Source organism: Ostrinia nubilalis, chromosome 12 (assembly GCF_963855985.1).
Source record: "Ostrinia nubilalis chromosome 12, ilOstNubi1.1, whole genome shotgun sequence".
In the NCBI taxonomy this organism is placed as follows: Eukaryota; Metazoa; Arthropoda; class Insecta; order Lepidoptera; family Crambidae; genus Ostrinia; species Ostrinia nubilalis.
This window is the reverse complement of record NC_087099.1, coordinates 16,195,974-16,216,425: the sequence shown is the minus strand read 5'-3', so window position 1 is coordinate 16,216,425 and position 20,452 is coordinate 16,195,974. Positions and strand designations below refer to the sequence as shown.

At 39.0% G+C, this 20,452-nt stretch overlaps 2 protein-coding genes across 2 annotated transcripts in view; both read left to right on the top strand.

Moving 5' to 3' along the window:
- LOC135076429 (choline O-acetyltransferase) overlaps positions 1-20,452 on the top strand; it is a gene marked incomplete at its 5' end in the record, with an annotated part of 82,852 nt that overhangs the window by 6,969 nt on the left and 55,431 nt on the right. The window lies entirely within an intron of this gene.
- Positions 17,889-19,765, top strand: LOC135077045 (vesicular acetylcholine transporter). Its single transcript, XM_063971639.1, has one exon. The coding sequence runs from the start codon at positions 17,921-17,923 to the stop codon at positions 19,763-19,765; it is 1,845 nt and encodes a 614-aa protein (XP_063827709.1). The 5' UTR covers positions 17,889-17,920.

Here is a 20,452-nt window from a genome sequence, read left to right as displayed (position 1 = left end):
TCAAAATAAGTTTACGACACGATCACAAGGGCGCTGTTGTAGTTTTCGTACTAAATCTTTTGATGGCGATTTGAATACGCAAATGATTCGAACTCGAAAGTTTTTCGTGCTAGCCGTACAGTTACCTACTGAAATACATAACTGCGCTAGGATACGCAAACGACCAGTTATAAGTAGCTTTACATTCCTTAGCTTGTGTATTCCTTCGCTAAATAGAAAAAAAACCTATTTAAGTTTAGGGAACAGTTATACAGAATTGCCATTATCTCCCCGCCCGCCCCCCGAGATGTTCCGCGGTCACCCGCCACGTTGCGGATTACGCGAGAGCCGGGGGTGACACCCGGTATGAATTTATGGCTAGACCATAGATGGGACGCGGGTACAAGACAAATATTAACGGTTAGGGTAGTTGGAAAAGTCTTGTTGTTGAAGGTAGCTGCTTATTTTTAGGTGAGATATAGTACTTGTCATTTGTCATCTAGATTTGGCAGTAAAAATACTGATTAATGCACGTGGCGATTGTATTTTACATGGTAAAACTATGAGTTTTAATAGACTCGATAAGCATTCGAGTAAGTATGTTTTTAAAGAGATTTTTATACGTCTTTAGTGCTGAGAAGAAGCAGTGCAAGAAGCTCAGTCATCAATCCAATCGAAGGATACTTTCTACCTTGCGTCCATGTCAAGTGTCCACTACTGATACATATTTTTGTTTCTGAAAACTCAAATACTTTTGGAAGTTAGTTTCAAACGTTTAAAACAACAACGCCACTCTTGTGGCGGAGTTTTGGGCTGGCGCTGTGTAGGTTTGTTGTCGACACGAAAAGAAGAACTTTAAGATCACAAAAGGGTTTTGAGAATGGTACAAAAGTGCGAACATTGGGATCTTTAGCCCCACGCCCCGGGCACGGGCAGGGCCGGCCGCAGGGCTGATCCAGGGGCCCGCGCTGATTAACTCGGATTAGCCTTGTTCGCGCTAATGTTCCGGGGCAGGGGTGATTTATTTTTGACTCGCAATTAACGTTAGGTACAATTTCGCCCTTTCTTAATTACTTGGAGACTGAAATGGGGGTGTTTTTAATGAATGATGTTACTTGGTTTTGTTGTTCGTTTGGGGACTTTATGCACTAAGCATTTTTAGATGTTAGGTTCTACTTACTTCGATGGTGACACGCAAGAAATTAACAATCAATTGTTTAATTTGCCCGACTGCGCCAGAAAGAGGGTTATGTTTTTAGATGACACTTTTTTTGGTTAGAGCAAAAACGATGACATAAAACATACTCGTAGTAGGTATGTTTTAATACTACTTTTAGAAACGTCATAGCATAATTGTTTCATCGTGTTCAAATTGTAAGAGCATAATAATCTCGATCTGCGCCCCCCTCCCCAAGTCAAATATTGGCAAAATTTGACACCAGCTTACACCAGGAACCACTTGTATGTGCCATAATAACTCATTGCGAAACTAATGGCGCGTGTCGGATAAACTGCGGAACGATTTGGGCCGGTGTTGCCATAACCGATGATATCAGCAAGATGGCTCCCTCCCCTTCGATAGGGAGGAGGCACAGGAACGACTCAGACGCGATATGAATTCTAAGATGGTAATGAATAAGTTTCGGATAATGTTGCAAGCAATAGGCCTATCGAGCCTCATAATGATACTTTATCAATGATTTCTTGTCATTTATTTTATCTTTATTGTCAAAATTATTCTAAACCGCTTGCTCTATATTTTACAAAAATTTATGTTGCTAATAAGCTTTGAGTTCTATCTTCTCTATTTGATTATAAAAAGTTTCAATTTCTTCTTCTAAGAACGTAGCTCTAACCTTATTTTAGAATTCTCAATAGTTTATTGCGTGCTTAGATATTTTTGATGGCTATGTACATAAGTTGTTACATAGTTCAACACGATAATTATGTTACGCATCGCTTAAGTGCATGGCATGACAGGCAGGTCGCCAGACTGACCAGGTCAAAACCACACTCGATGGTCTACTCCACGAGTGTACAAGAAAGGCTGCAATGCGGGAGGAATGGCGACGGATTGTGAAGCTTGCCACCAAACCAGGTGTGACGACCACTCTGGCAAAAAGAAGAAATATAAAGCAATAAAATCGCCCTCGCTCGTCCGGCCTAAGTTCCCCCACAATACCGCGTTAAATTAGGCGTCAGTAACGCGGATGCTGCGGCGATCGCCGATAACCGCGACAACTCGGAAAATTACCCCGATTGTCGACAGCCTAATAAAGATGCTACGATATGATTGGTGGGATTTTTTAACTTATACATTTCTTGCTCCATGCTTTTTAACGAAATGAATAAGATTTATAATGTTCATTCATTGAATCTTGGACATCTCGGATTCAGACCAACTTGGTAATTTTGAATTCAAAACTTACAAACCTTAATTTAATCAACAATAAGTCTGAGTGTAGTCTGAATTTGAGCGTACAAAATATATGTTTGTGTACGCATTTCTATTTCTAATTACAAATGAACACAGACAAGACAATTTCTCTCTTGGGATAAACAGATCATCCAATTCATGACCTTAACCATTAACCTGAAACTTACCACGCAACAAAACAAGTTTACATTTCGCATTACATAAACATTAATGCCGTCGGGAGTGCACTAAAACGCAGAATTAACCTTCCACTGCCCTACAGTAAAAGAAAGTCTAAAACGAGAGTGGCGTGACGTACAAATGGCTAATCAAGGGCAGACGGGGCCCCGCTCAATTTATGGTTTTGTTTAGGGGTTGTGTGCGAACATAAATTTCGAAATTTCCACATTTCCCATCCTTGTCACTCAGCCTGAAACGCTGATATGAGCGACTGAAACAAATGGAGTAGACGTTATAGAAATTGTTTTGCAGAGTAGACCCCATTGGAAGTTACGACCCGTGAGCCGTTGGCGGGTTAGAATAGGGACGCTTAATATAAAAGTGACAATATGTGTAAAAGGGTTTTAAAAGTGCACGCATAAAGTTTTAGGGTTAGTAAATGTATTTTTCACATCGAATAAAGTTTGGACAAGTAGGTATATTTTACGTCTGTTATTATATTTTTGCTGTAGTAAAATTATAGGGGTAGGCACTAAAATCGCAGAATGACCTTAAACAAGCTACACTTAAGTTTTATTGCGCTGCGTTGGCGAATATCTTGTTTAAATGTCGTCAATAAAATTGTACGTTTATGATGGTAAATTGGTAACTTTGATCCTTTCATGAAGGTAATTATGATCCCGAATCCAGATTTCCACAACCATTAGATCTTCAATTGTTCGAGTATCTAAATTCTAAAGCAAAGACAAGATTCTTATCTCGAATAGACAAATTCCCGAGCATTCTCAAATCCGGCATTCCCGCGGTCCCGGACAATTGTCATGGCATCCCTAACAAAGGGAGCACTGTCCCGCCCCGGGCTCCGGGAATGGCTTCATCGCCAGCGGGATTGCCTTTTACAGCTGAGGGCAGAACACTTGGGAGATCAAAAAACTTAAGATTAGGGTCTTGGAAAGAAGAAAGAAAAGAAACGTTGCAAAGTTTCAAAAAGCGTTTTTTGTGACATGCCAGAATGTAATCCAATCGATTTGTTAACTAAAACTTCTATTTGTTCAGCGATTTGATTATGAAAAAGTGACAAATAACTTTCTTATTTGTGATACACAGTGACAGTAGATGGTCTTATGCAGAGAAAGGCAGGTATTTGACTGCATTTACACCTGATGTTATGCGAGATGCAGCTTATGATGGTGCATACCTGCTGTATATTTATCTACTAGCTTTCCGCCCGCGGCTTCGCCCGCGTGGAATTTTGTCTGTCACAGAAAAACTTTATCGCGCGCGTCCCTGTTTCAAAAACCGGGATAAAAACTATCCTATGTTCTTTCCCGGGACTCAAACTATCTCTATGCCAAATTTCATCAAAATCGGTTGCGAGGTTTAAGCGGGAAAGCGTAACAGACAGACAGACAGACAGACAGACAGACAGACAGACAGAGTTACTTTCGCATTTATAATATTAGTTGGGATGCCTATTCACTCTCACGAGTCCCGAATATAGTTTTCGGGAAAGACAGCAGCAGACAATGATTTTCAGTCAGTTATAAAAATATTCATAGTATAAAATGGCGAATGTTTTATTTCATAAAAAGGATTTATTTTAAAATCTTTCCACCCGATGGCAAGCGTTCAAAGTGCCAGCACTACCGCAAGGCTAACCCCCGACTGCCCGCGGGCTCGGAACACCCTGACGAGGTCGGGTGCACCCCAAGTACCGAGCTATTCTTTACGACGCCAATCCACGCGACCGTCTGTCTGTTTACAACCCTGCAGTGGCTGTAAATTTGTATTGCCTTGCCCTCAATTTACAATTTCAAGTGATCGAAATAGAATAATATGGATATGCTTTATTTGACACAGGAGTGTTGTGTTCAGGAATATGATCAAATATGTCACTTGTTACAGCCCATAAGATAGAAAAAGTTTTAAAATGAATTTGAGAAACGTCATTTTTGTATCATTATAAAAATCACCCCAATCACATCAGGCAGGTGCGTAAGAAAATATAAGCCAACGCTTTATCCATCCTCATTATTTCGCATTAAGCCCCTACTTTTAGCGGAAAAACTCTGAAAGCCAAAGGAGGAAAAAGATGCCATTAACTAAGACAAAAGTTTGCCGCCGCAGCGTTGTCTTACAACACCAATATCGTAACTTGAGCAAACTACACATCCCCAACCCCAAGTGTGGAAACATCTCATTTAGAATACAACTTTATTCTACATCTACCTTGCTCTTATCACCACCGCAGAAAGTCTAAAGCCGCAAAAGCAGTTCCCACCAATCATTGGCAGTATCTCACTCGCGAAAACAATTTTAATACGCTTATCGTAACACCGCTATTTCGACCGCACAAAGTTGAAATTCACACACATTGTTCGCAGAAGTAACCATTTCTAATATGAGCTTTGAAACAATGGAAGAAGGTGCAGATTGTCTCGGAGAAGCACCTCGCTGGCAGAATTTTCCTGAACGCAACGATGGCTTTATTTCCACGGTTCTCTGATGATCAGGGCAGCCACATTGCTGAAGATTTCCCGGACTTGCATTTAATGTTATTAGCATTTACACCCTAGCAAATATTAATAAATTATTTTAGCGCCAAACTGCTTCAATTTTAAATCATTCAGTCCTGAGACTCTTTTTTCCATTCCTAAATTCGAATTTGATCTTTGAACGCGTAACTTTAGCTTAACGTTAAGGCTTCAAAAGGTTTCAATACTATAATTAAGGTACAGTGATGCGTCCCACGGTTATACGGGTATCTGTTGTACTTTTTATTAATGACAAATTTTATCATTAAAGAAATTCCTAAAACAAACAATATCCTACTAATTGTCACCACGTGGTCCTCCTACACTACGAGGGGAGGGAAGCAATTACGGGTGTCCTGTTCCGCGGAGCGCGCGAATTTAACGAGCAGGTGGGCGAGGGGAGAGCGGGCAGGAATAGAACTCTATTTTTGCACCGGCTAATTAGGCAGAATTGTCGCATTGTTTAGGGTCCTGATGATTGATAACTTCGATTACATACGAATGGGAGTTATTTTTGCCAGAATGTGAGGTTTTTCAGGTGGTCACTTCAATATTGGCTACATTGTAGTGACCACCCGAAAATTTACATCTAATAGAAAATGAATTTAGAAATCTAAACGCATTATTGACGATGGACACTACTAAAGTAAGTAATAACAGTATAACCGGTTACGAAACCGTATTAAAAAAATGCATTGTGTAGAGGACAGGGTTTCTCTGTTTAAGTTTTCCACAACTTTTCCAGACATTTCACTTAGGTAAATCCATGTTTATCATAATGAAATACTGCATCAAGTTGCAGTTCAGAATAATAATATGACATAACTATGACTCAACGTACATTTCCACAAGGTTCCTAACTTATTCATGAAGTGAGTTTATTTTCGTGTCGAACCAGGGCGGAACTAGTCTCGGGAGCCCCGCGTATTTGCATACGGCCCAAAAACAGTATAAATACGGAACCCTGCGAAGGGTTGGGCGCAGGAGCCGAGGGCACTGGGGGATAACGGACACGGGACAGGGAAAATTCAATAAAGTCCACTTTTGAAGTCGTCGGCGTTTGACTGAAAAGTTTTACTTTTTTGCGATTCAAATGTAAAAGGAAAGTAGGATTTATATTGCAGGATATATTTAGATATAATAAATCTACTACTTTAAAATACTTAGATTTAAAAGTTATATTTTTGTCATAATAATGACGACACTGACAAACTTTCCTTGTTAACATAACATAACTTTATAACAATCTCGAATTTTCAGTTGTGTTGTATTTCAACGGGGATATGAAACTAAGTAAGGACAATGACCAAAAGTGGTCCAAATGTCCACCACCAATGAGACCTACATTGGCTTATAGTCCATTAAATAGAGATTAACTTTCAGTATGGGACGAAAAAAAAATAAGCTGTCAGTAAAAAGTTATGACCGTTTAAAAATTGTAGTAGTTTACGCGCTAATCTCAAGAACTTACTGGTCCGATTTGAAAAATTATTTTTGTTATGGATAGCCCATTTATCAAGGATGATTTTAGGATAAATAACATCATCCTACAGCCAATAGGGGCGGAGCAGTAAAGACAAATGTTGTAAAAATGGGAAATAATATTTAAACTATTTTCACGCGTACAAAGTTGTAGGCACATTATTATTTAATAAAATTCATCTATAACCCAGCGCCACATGCGACATGACATAACATGCGTAGATAAGTCCAAAATGTGCAATGGATAGAATGATATTAAGAACATTTTTCGGACGAAAAGGTAAAAAACAGACTTTTCATTCAGTCATAACTTTTTACTGACAGCATATTTTTGATTGCGGTTTGGTTATAATGAATCAGTATTTAGTAGACTATTTTACTACATAGGTCACGTTAGTGGTGGACATTTGGACCACACTCCATACATTTTTGGTCATTGTCCTTTAAAATAAAAGTTTGAAACTTTATTAGTTTTATGTTATAGATTTTTTAAGGCAATTTTATTATTTTATACAGTAAGTGGATTCTAACAACTTATCTTAAATACCTATAAATAACAAAACAATAAATCAAACAAAACCATGTACGCCATTTTGTTGTTTTGTTACGCTTCAAGTAAATCTGGAAGTTAAATAAGTTACAAAGTCCAGAACAACGACAGTCACTTGTTTGTTCAAAAGTTGCTGATTGCTCGGGCTCCATTGATTTATTCATGCAAATTGTTTTGCAACTATGGAATTAGTTCGCGAAGTATTTCAAAGTCCTATTTAGAGTTTCGAATAAACAAGCCCAACAACGCAGGCATCTAGCTACTTTATACGTTTATTTATTTATAGCATACCGTGGGTATGACTTAATTATTTGATCGTTGGGAAAATTATCTACTTTTATGCTCTGAGATTGAATTCAATTAACACCTTAATATATTTTTACTTTAGATATCAAATCATCGAAGCGTTAATTTTCTTCGGAATTGAAACATTTATTTCAAAAAGAAGTGGCAAAAAACCTACGACGGTCCAACCGAACGTAAAAAAGCCAAATCGATTCCAATCTTCAATAGTCCAACCCTAAAACCTCCAGGCGTCACACTAACCTAAAACCCAAACGAGATTACTCTTCAAGTTATGTCAACTTTCCGCAGCCCCGGCGTGGGGCCGGCTGAGCCCGCTCCCTGGGGGCTCGCGCGATATAATCCAGTTTTGCCCGCTCTCCCCTTCCGAACAAACCGATATCTCAAGCGATTTTCAATCTTAACCGTCTTACTTAAGTTCTAATATCCATTACGCTGATTTACGAATTCAAAAAACTCGTATCCAGCAAGCGGCTTGTTTTCTTTTCTTATTATAAAGCGAAAATTATGAAATTAGATTCGTTTTCCGCGTCTGTTTCTGCAAAGCTCCACGCCGCACATAAAGAAGCGCAATAAAAGTTAATTTAAAAGTTTAATTTGCAACGCTTCCTTGGCCCAGTTTCTGTTTTGTATCAATTTCCAGCTTGATGAGGTGCTTTGGAATCGTGAATAATGTTGGTTGAGCCATTTCTGAAATCTTAAATATTCATATATTTTTTACTGTCAAAACTTTTCATGCGTTAATTTTTTATCACGAAATCGCTTTTAGAGCTTTTTGAGCACCAAAAAGTCCCACGGTGTTACCACGGTGTTACGCTCATACCTAAGTCTTAACGATATACGATTAAATACATCTTAATGAAATGAGCTAAAAGACATGTATCTAATTATAGTACTTCAAATCCCGAAAATGGAATACGACTATACGTACCCCTAACGCCAATAACAAAGTGAGTTTCTTGAGTTTCTTGCGCTGCTTCTTCTCAGCACTGGCCCATTTATTGTCCCGAAGCAGTGGTAGGGTTAATATTGGGACGTGTAAAAGCGCTTTTTTAAAGCCTATTTGCAAAAATAAATTAATTTTATGAATTTTTTAATTTTTAAAGCAATAAAAAAGTTGCTGTGATTTTCATAACACATCAATAGAACAATAAAAACGTCCACTTCAAATAACGAGCACAATACAATAACCACTTCAGCGTCAACTCGTGCTCAAGCCTCGTGCTCTTGCTCGCACATCAGGCCGTCCCGCTCGCACGCGGCCAGCACTCGACTGGTGCAGCTAGTTGAAGTTGAAGCCGCCTGTGATAGGGCACGACCACTTCACCCGCGACCTTTGTCTCTGCTTGAGGACTTTGTGCAATGCGGGTTTTTATATGCATGTAGTAAGCTGCGCTAACTACTGAATGCCAGCTACCTATTAAAATGTCAAACAAAAGATTTTTGTTTCATGCACTTATCGCACATATCCCCGGCTGTTTGTCCTGGTACTTTATAAAATCTGGGATTATTTATACAAAAGTGTTATGAGAAAAATCTGCAAAAAAAGGCTTTCCAGTATAATTTTAACTCTACCACAATTGCTTGGGACAATAAGTGGACCAGTTGTGAAGAAAAAACGCAAAAAACTCAGTCACTTTTGTCATCAAATTCTTGTGAAGACAAAAATGACTGAGTTTTTTAACCTTTTGTTAGGTTCTCATGGTACTCAATCGGCTTGTACCTAATACATGTAAAACGTTCTAAAGTTATTTATTTCTTTACTAAAGAGGAAACCCTGAGATTAGCAATCTAATCTTAATTATTTTGTAACAACCTGCCTCAATAAACATTGTAAACGTACAAACCATTCACTATTGTTTCCCGAAACAAAGTCTCGGTAGTGAATTCTGTGGCTGACAATCCATTGCTGGGGTACAAAAGCACCCCATGGGTGCGCAAGCGCCCCGCGGGGCATAAAGGGCCCGCTTTGATCGCCCCGTTCACCTCGCGATTGTTCCGCCATATTAATACTCGATATTAAACTGTTTTTGTGACAGTAATTGTACTTTGATTGTTTTGAACAGTCGTGTGTGATTGATTTGATGGGCTTCTAATTGAACAAAAATTGTTATGAAAACTTGAACGATTTCCCTGTGTTTTTTATCAAATAACATTACGAATTGAGTATGATAAAAGTGCGTTGGTAGAACAGACAGACAATTTAAGACCAAAACCATACCCGACGAATGAAACATAAACTCCCCAAGCGTTTGATGAAAATATTAAATTAGAATAATGCGAGAATCCCTAAAAAGTATCCCATTACTTCATGAGTAATAAGTGCTTTGTTACGTTACCTACGTAATTCTCCAGGGGTTATAACTTTAAGTGTTATCTTTTTACTCGCATCACACTTGCCCGTCTAATGCAATCTAAAAACCAATTTCCAGCACGCGTGAGCAGACACAGTGCGCAACACTTTCGCCAGACAAAGCTCTCGCAAAAAGCTTTTCGGAAAAGCTCGTAAAAAATTCAGTACCTGGCGCGCTTTCCCCTGTCTAGTCCCTCGCCACTTTATTTTAGGCCTTAAGCCTATCGGGTTACAGCCGAAAATAGATCATCTAGTTTATAGGTCAGCCAGTTCCCCCCTCCCCTGGGGGCACACCCTCAGTGAAATTAACTTGCCCTCACCTGTCTTTGAAAACGCCGACTGCACACCCGCAGGGCATTTCGGCTGCACAAATAGTGTTGTTAGCGAAATGCAAATTACGAGTAAAAGGATAAATAGAATTAACATTTAAATGGTAGGCTTTTGTAGTTCAGTGAAAGTATGATTCGGAAGTAGTGCAGTGAATTATGATGCATTTTGGTGGTGTTATAGAGCAGAACGTAAACGTAATAAATTCATTGGATTGCGACCAGTATTTGTCTATTATTGGTCAGAAGAAGGATCATAATATGCTATTACAGCCAGGTTTATCGTATTACACTTCTTTGAAAAAAGAAATAAAATTAGATAGAAATAAAATAGTCACGTAACAGAAACAAAGAAAAAATTATCTTTATCAGAAATTCATAATATCATTTTAGTCAAATGAGCAATACTTTCTGCGTGTGTGCTTAGAAATAGCAATTTCATTTCGTTTTGATGCGATGTTTACCTCCGTATAATCCGCCGCGCTCCGGGGGCCCCGGGGGCCGCGGGGCCCGGGTCGTTATTTGAATTACCTACTACTTAGATAAATATCACAGGAAGATGTATTGGTAGAATTATATTTGTTTACCTATACTGGGGGCTAATTTGATCATTGTTGATAAAGGAATACGAGTACCAAGTCAGTGACGGCTGAGTTTGTATTAGGTTGTGTACATAACTACAAGAAGTACTGTTAACAGAAGAGCAATGAATACATTTTTCACCATGCTCATATGACGGCAGCGATACGGCGAACTTACATATTTTTTTGACTAAGGTACAGAATTTGTGAAGTTAGGGCATTTAGAGTTAGAAGCTTGGATCTACATGAGGCCTGGTAACTTTTTGACCGTGCGTGCCATATAGTCTCGTCTTGGCAACATTTTATATAAAAATGTTTTTGGTGGGATGCCTATCCTATACTTACGTTTTAAAGACACCCAGGTTATTATTATTAGATTATGAGAGATAAAAATTAAGTCCATTTCCGTGCAGTCCGCATAATAAACATCAAAGCAAATCGGTTCGTTCGTACCAACGGTATACGAGTGGGGTATTAGATCTTTAGCAGACAGACATCTTTGGCGATTTCGTTTTCGTATCACGTCTAGGCATCTTTCATCGATCGCCGCGGTCACTTTTACACGTTCCCAATTTAATTTTGCCCTACCTAGACTCGGGGATCGTTATGACAATTTAGGTCATTTGAGAGGTGAGGAGTTGTTTTTAAAACCGTTGCAAGTTTTAGGTTTATAACATTGTTTCATAAAGGCAATCTAGTCGGGTCGAGGGATACGGTAATAATTCATACAATTATTAGTAATAGCGAGAAAATTATGCATGCATCGGGGTTTTGCAAATTACTTTCTATTTCCAGCTACACAAAAAGTTTTGAATGAACTATAGCATGTTTGTGTCGCAAGGCCGGCACTTCCGTGTTGAAAACCATAAATAAGGCAGAGCAGGCGATGTAGAGCTTTGGTAAGTTCACACGCGAAAGCTCTACCAGAGTTTAGTGTTAAATTAATGTGAATACAAGTACTTATGCATGCAATTGCTCGAATACATTGTTTTGCTTAGTAACCTTCATGTCGTGTAATTATGATAACGTGATTATTATTGAAGCAGCTATTACAAACAATTTATTACTAGAAGTTATTTTTTCTGTGTTGATTTGTGTGGTATCCAATGATCATGATAGATTTTTATTTACGATACTATACGAGTAACTCAACTAATAATGAAACTATTGACGTTGATATATGAGTAGGATATCTCGTAACCTGTATAAAATAAATATATTGATTGAACTACGAATCTCGCTACGATAGCCCGTAGACGCGTCGTAGCATGCTACGAATAAGTTTCGTAGTCAACGTAAAAGTTAAGTGCTGTAACTGTAAGCTTAGTAGGTGCGTCTTTGATGTTTTTTTTAGCTTTTTTTTTAACAGTTTTTAGGCATTATGTATCGCTTGAGAGGAAGGTATAATGAGAAAAAATGGGCAATAAATGTTTAAGAATAACTCTTGAAAAGGCTTTTTCTGTACCCACATACTCAAAGGAAAGGTACAAGAAACGGAATAAAGAAGCAGGCTTAATGGCCGCGGGCAACGGTAACGCGATTGTTCAGCGTTTAATTTTTGAGTACTCCACCTTTGTGCCGTTTCGCTGTTGTTCTAGATTACTCCATTATTCATAATGACTCGTCTTTTGCGGGAAATAATATACCAGGGTTGTGAAATACATCATGAGGTTTCATGTTTTTGCAAAAATTACCATGACTAATTAATCACAATGAATAATTAATAAATAAATAACTCCATACTTTAGCATCCATAGTTTTGTTTAGGATCTGTTGATGCTTGGTTAAAGTAAAAAAGGTAGCTAGCTAAACATTTAGGCCCGTAATTGGAAGCGAATCTCAAAGCTACCTTTGAACTTAGGCATAAAGCTCTTGACTGGTTTTATTTTGATACTTCGACCAAAATACAATATTGAAAGTATTTTTGTTAATAAGTAGACTTACCAAAGCGAATTTCAAAGCTACATTTAAAGTTAAGACATTAGAGCTCTTGATTGGTTCTATTTTGATATTCTATCAAGACAGAATTAAAATTATTTCTGATAATGTACATTGACCATGATAACACAACGCCTAACTCATTGGACCCTTCGTATGATGATTTGATACACATTTATACATCTAATTAATGAGTCGGCAGCCCTACTTGTACCTGGAAATCATTTGATTTGATGGGGCTGGAGCGCTTTGTGTGCGAGCGGCGTTCTTTGTGCCCCTAAGTCTATGATTGATTACTAGGAAGTGCCTATTAAAATGCTCGCTTGTGTGAATTGTACTTCTTTTAATACGAATTAATGGTAAAAAGAGTGTTTCCAATAGGTTAAAGTAGTTTCGTTTCACTCACACAAAAACAAGGCGATTAAACGTGGTTAAAAAAATCACTTACCTTTTTTGACTTCGCTCTGATGTTTGTATAGAATCTATTGCGCTTTCTTCTGGGAGCAAGTACAATATTCACAGTAACCAAAAGACAAGTAAAATATAATTAGAAAACACACCGACTTACCTGAAACAAGTGAAAAATAATGTTAGCACATTGCTATGTAAAACTATTTACAGAGTAAAGAGGACTATTGTACAGTTTAAACGCTATATTAACATTGAATATGAAAATCCAACACGAAAACTAACAGAGTAAAGTTTAAATTGGACTGAATCGGCGGAGCTGTTAGAAAATCCTGCGTTTCGCGTTGCATGCAAGTTCTGATTGGTTGCGAGTTTGATATAACTTTTCCTACATTTTTGGACTGTAAATCCAATCCTCAGTTACAAATCGTTTTTGAAACCTGTAGGAACGACAAAACAACAAAAAATGTATGTTGTTGTTCTTAGTAAGTATTCAAAAATGTTTGGAATGGAAACAGTGTATGTAGCTCTACATAATCGGTCCATCCGTCTGGAATTTCCAATTTTGTGACTGAAGTTACCCTGCCTTCAAAATGAAATGTGTTATTTAACAATAGCTTTTTTAGTATACGTCTACTCCTTGACATAGGAAGTAGGTTAAATTATTTTTGTAGCCGTGAAACAACTATATCAGGCCCGCGACGGCCGCGGGGTCGATACGAGCCGGTTACGTAATGGCTGCGGCGCACTGCACTGCAACGAGTCACAAGTGCCGCTGTGTTGTGCAACCTTTGTAAAAAAGTAGTATACATTATGTTTGTATAACCGTATACAATATGAAAACGCAGTTATATTTTACTATGGCTGCTTTTACGACTTTTAAATATTAAACTTAGGAACGATCTTTTTGTGTATTCATATTTTTGGCACATTGATGTACCCACGAAAACTTTTTTTTATTTTCAATGCTCTCACTTATTGGAAAACTTTCCAGTGAAATAATTGTTAATGACACGTTCATAACTAAAGATTGACATAATACAATTTCTCCTATTGAATTAATAACAAAACGTGATACTGAACATTTAATAGCTACGCGGGATTGAAACCCGTCCTCCATATACTTACCTGACTTACTGTATTTTCGTATGTTAATAATTTAAATAAGTGTGCTCATAAAATGAAAATATTACTCGTATAAATGCCACTCTCAAACGAATTGACGTTTTATTACCGAAGCTAATTCCCCATCCACTCACCGCACAAAGGGCGTTCGTTCGAAAGCTCTACGCTACCAATTATTGCGCACTCGACTCTTACAACTGCGCATGTTTCTGCTGACCAAGCTGGTTTATGTACTTAACTGACCACTGCTCATAAAGGACCATTAGGACCGAGGTTGGATAGGTATTTGCGGAATAATTGATTAGGAATTCACGCTAAAAGTGCTAGTCTTTAATACAAAATTGAGGTCAATTATCGAAATTCTATAGAAACTTCTGATTAACAGTCTTAAACGTAGGTATAAATTGGCAGGGCTATTAAAATGTGATGTAGGTTGACAGCTCAAATTTGCCATCCTCAATTATCCATTTATGATAAAAAACTATCGAGCTCACTGTATGTGTATGTCCCTACCCTACTGACATAGAAATTAATAATTGTAAAACAGTCCTTTAGTGTCTTTTAGTTGGTAATCTCGTCTATTATAACACAACAAAAACAATTATAATATTCAAATAGCCATTCACGATGTATTCGATTATGGTGGTACAGTTCTAGTAAACCAATACAGTTCATAGAAAGTCATTAGTGTCGCCTAGAATGTACTTACGATTTAGTAAGCTGAAGTGAAATTACTAACTGGAAACAATCATCAGATTCATGTTCATGGTTAAAAGGGTTACATTTGATAGGTTCCCTTTGATTTATTAGTTACGAGCTTTAGTGAACGAAAGCTTTATTGACTGATGAATTTAATTCACCTAACTTTGGGTTGCACCACCTAACTTTAACCGTAACAATAACGATAACCGTTGTTTTTTCTATAGCGTTTGAGAGATTTTTAACTATAAAGTTAGATGGTGCACCCAAGCCTAAAAAATTGTTATCGCTTGTGGGTTGGATCCGTTGGAATGATGTCGTTATTCGTAATTTACTAAACGTGTATTATCTTTAAGTTAACCATTTAATTGACCTTTCATTTAATACATTATGTTTAGTAGACTTATCATCAGTCTAAATCTCAAGACATAAATGTTCAAGGTGACCTGAATTCATATCCTTGGCCCAGCAAAACTTTTCGAGTAGGTCGTAGAAAATGGACGGAGGCCAGTAACGTTACTTTGCCAGAAGTGTTTTTGATACGGGGGTTACCTTGGATACTTAATTTATATTGATTACCTCATACCTACCTCATTACATTAACAGTTACTAGTTCTACATCAACTGAAACAATATTATAAAGTATGTTATCAGGAAAACCTTGGGGGAGGCCTTTGTCCAGCAGTGGACGTCATTTGGCTGAAACGAACGAATGTTATCAGTTATTGGTTCAACCTAAACATAAAAATTGGATCAACCTAAAACAATATTTTAAAGTCATGCGACCACATGAAATAGACTGAGGCGAGTTAGGTTAATTAAGTAAAGACAATTTTGAATTAAAATCAAATACATTAAACCACCAGTAAAATACTTATAATGAGAAACTTTAGCTCCATTTCCTAAATAAATATTTATAATCAGAATTCGTCAAAGAAAATTCTATTATGACCTGAACAAACCGTTAAATAAAACAATAGTCTCCAAAGATTTCTTTCTAGCCCAATTTAGTTTAGGATATTTAAATAAATTACTAAAAAGGAAAAAGAAAACCTCTGATATTAGAACAAAGGTCATATTTAGATTGCCTATTTAAATGAAGACATTTATAACTTTTTCCCTGAAAGCTGTTTTAAGTTATGCTTCTAGGATTTCCTTTGACAAAAACTTCAGTATCTTTTTCAAGTTCATTAAGCTTCCAACCCTACAGAACTTTCCTCCTTTTTTGCATTCAGCCGGCGCCTTAACGAGGATTTTCCGCTTTTTTCCTCGACAACAGGAATTTTCTGGTATTTTCCCAACGAAACAACGTTTATTGAGGCCGTGTTTTGAAAGGCTTCAAAAGATTGCTTATAGGGTAATAGATTTGGCGTATTGTGGGAGCAGTCGGATTAGCTTTCACGAAAAGGTATTGGGGAGTGCTTAATTTAGTAACCATTTCCTTATTACTTAGGAGATATACACATAAATGAAAGCCTTAGTTTTTGTTTGTCACGAAGTATTCTAAATAGAACACAAAAAAGATATTGGAAAGTTACAATGTTTCTCTTCCTACTTCCTACCTGCAGTCTTGAAAGAAAGCATAGCTTACTAGAAGTAAGTAAGCACCCACGTCCGTAACTTATCTTACAAAGTTCGTTTTCAAAAGTTCTAAAGCTCTTGTTACCCAGTTTGAAACAAGTTCAAAAGTGTAAGACTATAAATAGCTCGCAGAGTATGCTACCCTAGAGAATACCCGCAAATACAAATATCTCCTTCTCCTGTTTGCAAAAACAGCGTTTGCTAAGAGCTGCGATCGAATTACTTATTGGATGAAAGACAGGCTCATTTCGGCTCCGAAAAAACCGAAAGAAAGACCCTTACTTACGACGGAACGAAAACCTGGTCAAGTGAAGACGTTACGTATACAGAGGGTTCTGTACTATAAAATAATCTAAATAGTTTTACTTATGGAATGGCTAAAGTTCCAAGTCTACATAGATCGGTAAAGAAATTTGAAATAATTAAAGTGGTTCACTATTATTAAACAAATAACATTTAGGTATTAGTCACGAAAAGTTCTTTCAAATGGAGATTGATTAGGTATGGGCCGAATGTCAAGCTTTTGAAGGTTAATGTTATTACCGAATAGAAAGCTTTAGGTATAAACAAAACACACTTTATAATATTGCTTATTTTTAAAGTTCACTAATTGGGTTAAACAAATTTAAGTAAGTCTGAGTGGTTCTACTAAATACCTACAAATTTCAGAAACTTGACAACTACAAAAAAAGTTTAGTAGTAGCCGATATTTGAAATTAGGGAACCCCAAACTTGCACAAGAAATTCCCCTCCGTTGATAATGACGGGGTCCCGGACAAATTGGATTTGGACTAAACAAGTCGTTACAATTACCCGCCGACCGTAGTGTTTTAACGAGAAAAGGCATTTGCCGACGAACACACCCCTCGAACAAAAAACTCAATCCAGATTTTTGAAAGAAAGACATTTGTCTCGTTTCAATTTCTTTTTTCACCTTTTCTAATCATTTTTCTATAGTATACTAAGTATAGCAGTCTTAACTGTAATTTTTTGCGTATTGAAATAAAATTGTTTGTGTTATTATTTTCGCAAATTTTTATGTTACATGAAGCGTTTTTCAGAATAATCTAGGGACTGCATTTCAAAGTGTACGAAAACATTTTAAAAATTGTATATGTTTATTTATTTTAATGTTCGTGCTTTGTTCAAAAGGACTCTGAATCGTCTTTGAAAAAAGGAAGATTTCATTAAATTCGCACGGACGGAGGAACCATGTCAACTAACAGAAACAAAGATCGACTCAAAATCCTTTTGAAACAACACTTTTAACCCTGCGCGAGAGCGCCCCGAGGAAATGATATTAATGATCATTTCTGTTTGTCGTCAGGTTCCGAAGTCCTTTGCGAGGGTCGCGCCGCGGGAGCCAATGTTCTGTGAGCGGGCGAGGCGCGCGCGCACGACCATGAACACGGGCTCACACGCTACGTAGAAATTTCTGAGCACACGGTAACCAGACACACTCAAGATGGCGGAAGGCGAAGGACCCCAGACGGTATGGCAGAAGATCGACAACACCGTCATCCCCGTCGTCAACCTCGAGGTGCGGGAGGTCCGCGAGGTATTATGGGAGAAGATCAAGGAACCCGGCTCCCAGAGGAAAATCATCCTTGTCATAGTATCCATAGCGTTACTCCTGGACAACATGTTGTACATGGTGATCGTGCCCATCATCCCCGACTACCTCAGGTACATAGGCGCGTGGGGCGAGGCCGGCTACGACCACGTCGTCGAGCTGCCTCCCATCAGGGAAGGCAACAGGACCATCATCCCCACCAAAATCATCCCAGCCTCGCATGAGGGCCAAGAGTCGGCGACGGGGGTTCTCTTCGCTTCAAAAGCGATAGTGCAACTCATGATTAACCCTTTTTCTGGTGCCTTAATCGACCGCATCGGGTATGACATACCCATGATGTTCGGACTTATTATAATGTTTCTTTCGACTTCTATATTTGCCTGCGGCCGGAGCTACGGCATGTTGTTCTTCGCGAGAAGTCTGCAAGGCGTCGGCTCCGCCTTCGCCGATACTTCTGGCCTGGCCATGATCGCTGACAGGTTTACAGAAGAGAATGAGAGATCTAAGGCTCTTGGTATCGCCCTCGCGTTCATTAGTTTCGGCTGTCTCGTTGCACCACCTTTTGGTGGGGCATTATATCAATTCGCAGGCAAAGAAGTTCCGTTCCTAATTCTCGCTTTGATATCTCTTTTGGACGGATTTATGTTACTGTTGGTCATGAAACCACTGAAGACACAAATGAAGGAGGCGAGAGAGCCGAAGCCTGCCGGAACACCTATATGGAAGCTCCTGATGGACCCATACATTGCAGTTTGTGCTGGAGCACTCATGATGTCCAATGTCGCATTGGCGTTCCTTGAACCGACAATCTCATTATGGATGGAAGACAACCTTACCAAAGATAATTGGAAAATTGGCATGATTTGGCTACCAGCCTTCTTCCCGCACGTTCTCGGCGTAATCATTACAGTAAAAATGGCCAGGAAGTACCCTCAACAGCAGTGGCTGATGGCCGCGGGCGGTCTGGCGTTGGAAGGGCTCTGCTGTTTTATAATACCATTCGCAAACTCTTACAAAATGTTGATGATACCTATATGCGGAATTTGTTTCGGGATCGCTCTGATCGACACCGCCTTGCTGCCGATGCTCGGGTACCTCGTGGACGTGCGGTACGTGTCAGTCTACGGCAGCATCTACGCAATCGCCGATATATCGTACTCCTTCGCTTACGCCGTGGGGCCCATCATCGCCGGCGAGGTGGTCGAAGCCATCGGTTTCACCGCCTTGAATCTGTTTATAGCCTTCAGCAATCTTCTCTACGCTCCCGTCTTGATGTACCTCAGGCACATTTACGACTTCAAGCCGTTCGAGAACGAAGCCAACATTTTGATGGCCGACCCGCCCGACAAGGAGTACCAGACGTACAGTTTGCAAGACCAGAGACCCGTGAATGGGGAATACAAGAATCATTTGGAGTACTCCAATGTGTCTGGCCAAGTGGCGGGGACAGAGGAGTCGAACGTGGACGCGGGCGGGCAGGGGTACAATTACGACCAGTCGTACCAGGGGGGTTATCAGAACTACGGGCAGGGGTACGAGCAGCAGCAGCAGCACCAGCAGCAGGACTACCAGCAGCAGAGCCAGGGCTACAGCCAGCCGCGGCAGCTGCCGGCGCAGCCGCAGCCTCCAGCCAGCAACCCGTTCAGGGCGGCGGCGGCGCCCGCGCCCGCCCCGGCCGCCGCCCCGGCGCCCGCCCCCGGGCCTGCCATCAAGAACCCCTTCCGGCAAGGCTTCTAGAGCGCTCTAATTCAGTGTTGTTGTCTATATTTTTGAATTTACTTGTTGTGTAATTATAAATGTCTTATATTTGGGTACTACTTCGATCACTGAGCCGCATCCCATCGGCGGCGGGTTATTTAGTGTCTGATTAGATGTCTATTAACTAGCTGTGCTTGTAATATATGATATTGTAGAATATTTCGATGGCCGTTTTCATGATGGCGTTTTGATACTAATTATGCCATAGTAAAGGCTTCAATGTACATTCGTACAAAATACTATAAGATTATAGTTCCAGTGTAATCAATAAATGTGTATTGCTAGAGAGACGCCATCTTGTCAACCGCCACGCTGTTTTCCTTGTTGATATTGTATTGTTCGGATGTAACTAAATACAAACTGTTGATTATGCCTTCTCTTAGTGTATAGAAAACTTATCCGAAAATAATAAGAACCAAAGTAACGTAAAGACCAAAATGATTTATTGGACTTTAGAATTGATACTAATATTATAGTCAAAGCATTCACACTTTGTAAAATTAGATACGAAATGAGATCTAAGCACAGACATACCCAAAAAGAGTATAATATGCTAAGTCACACTTCACACTGAAATTATCATGTTGGTCAAATTTTACACAGTGTCAATACAACTGGACAGAGCGAATTATGCAAGTGTGCGTGATTGCTGAACCCGAGCCTGTA

Bases quoted from the DNA above. Each gene is read 5' to 3' on its own strand.
- LOC135077045 (XM_063971639.1), top strand. From the start codon at position 17,921: ATGGCGGAAGGCGAAGGACCCCAGACGGTATGGCAGAAGATCGACAAC.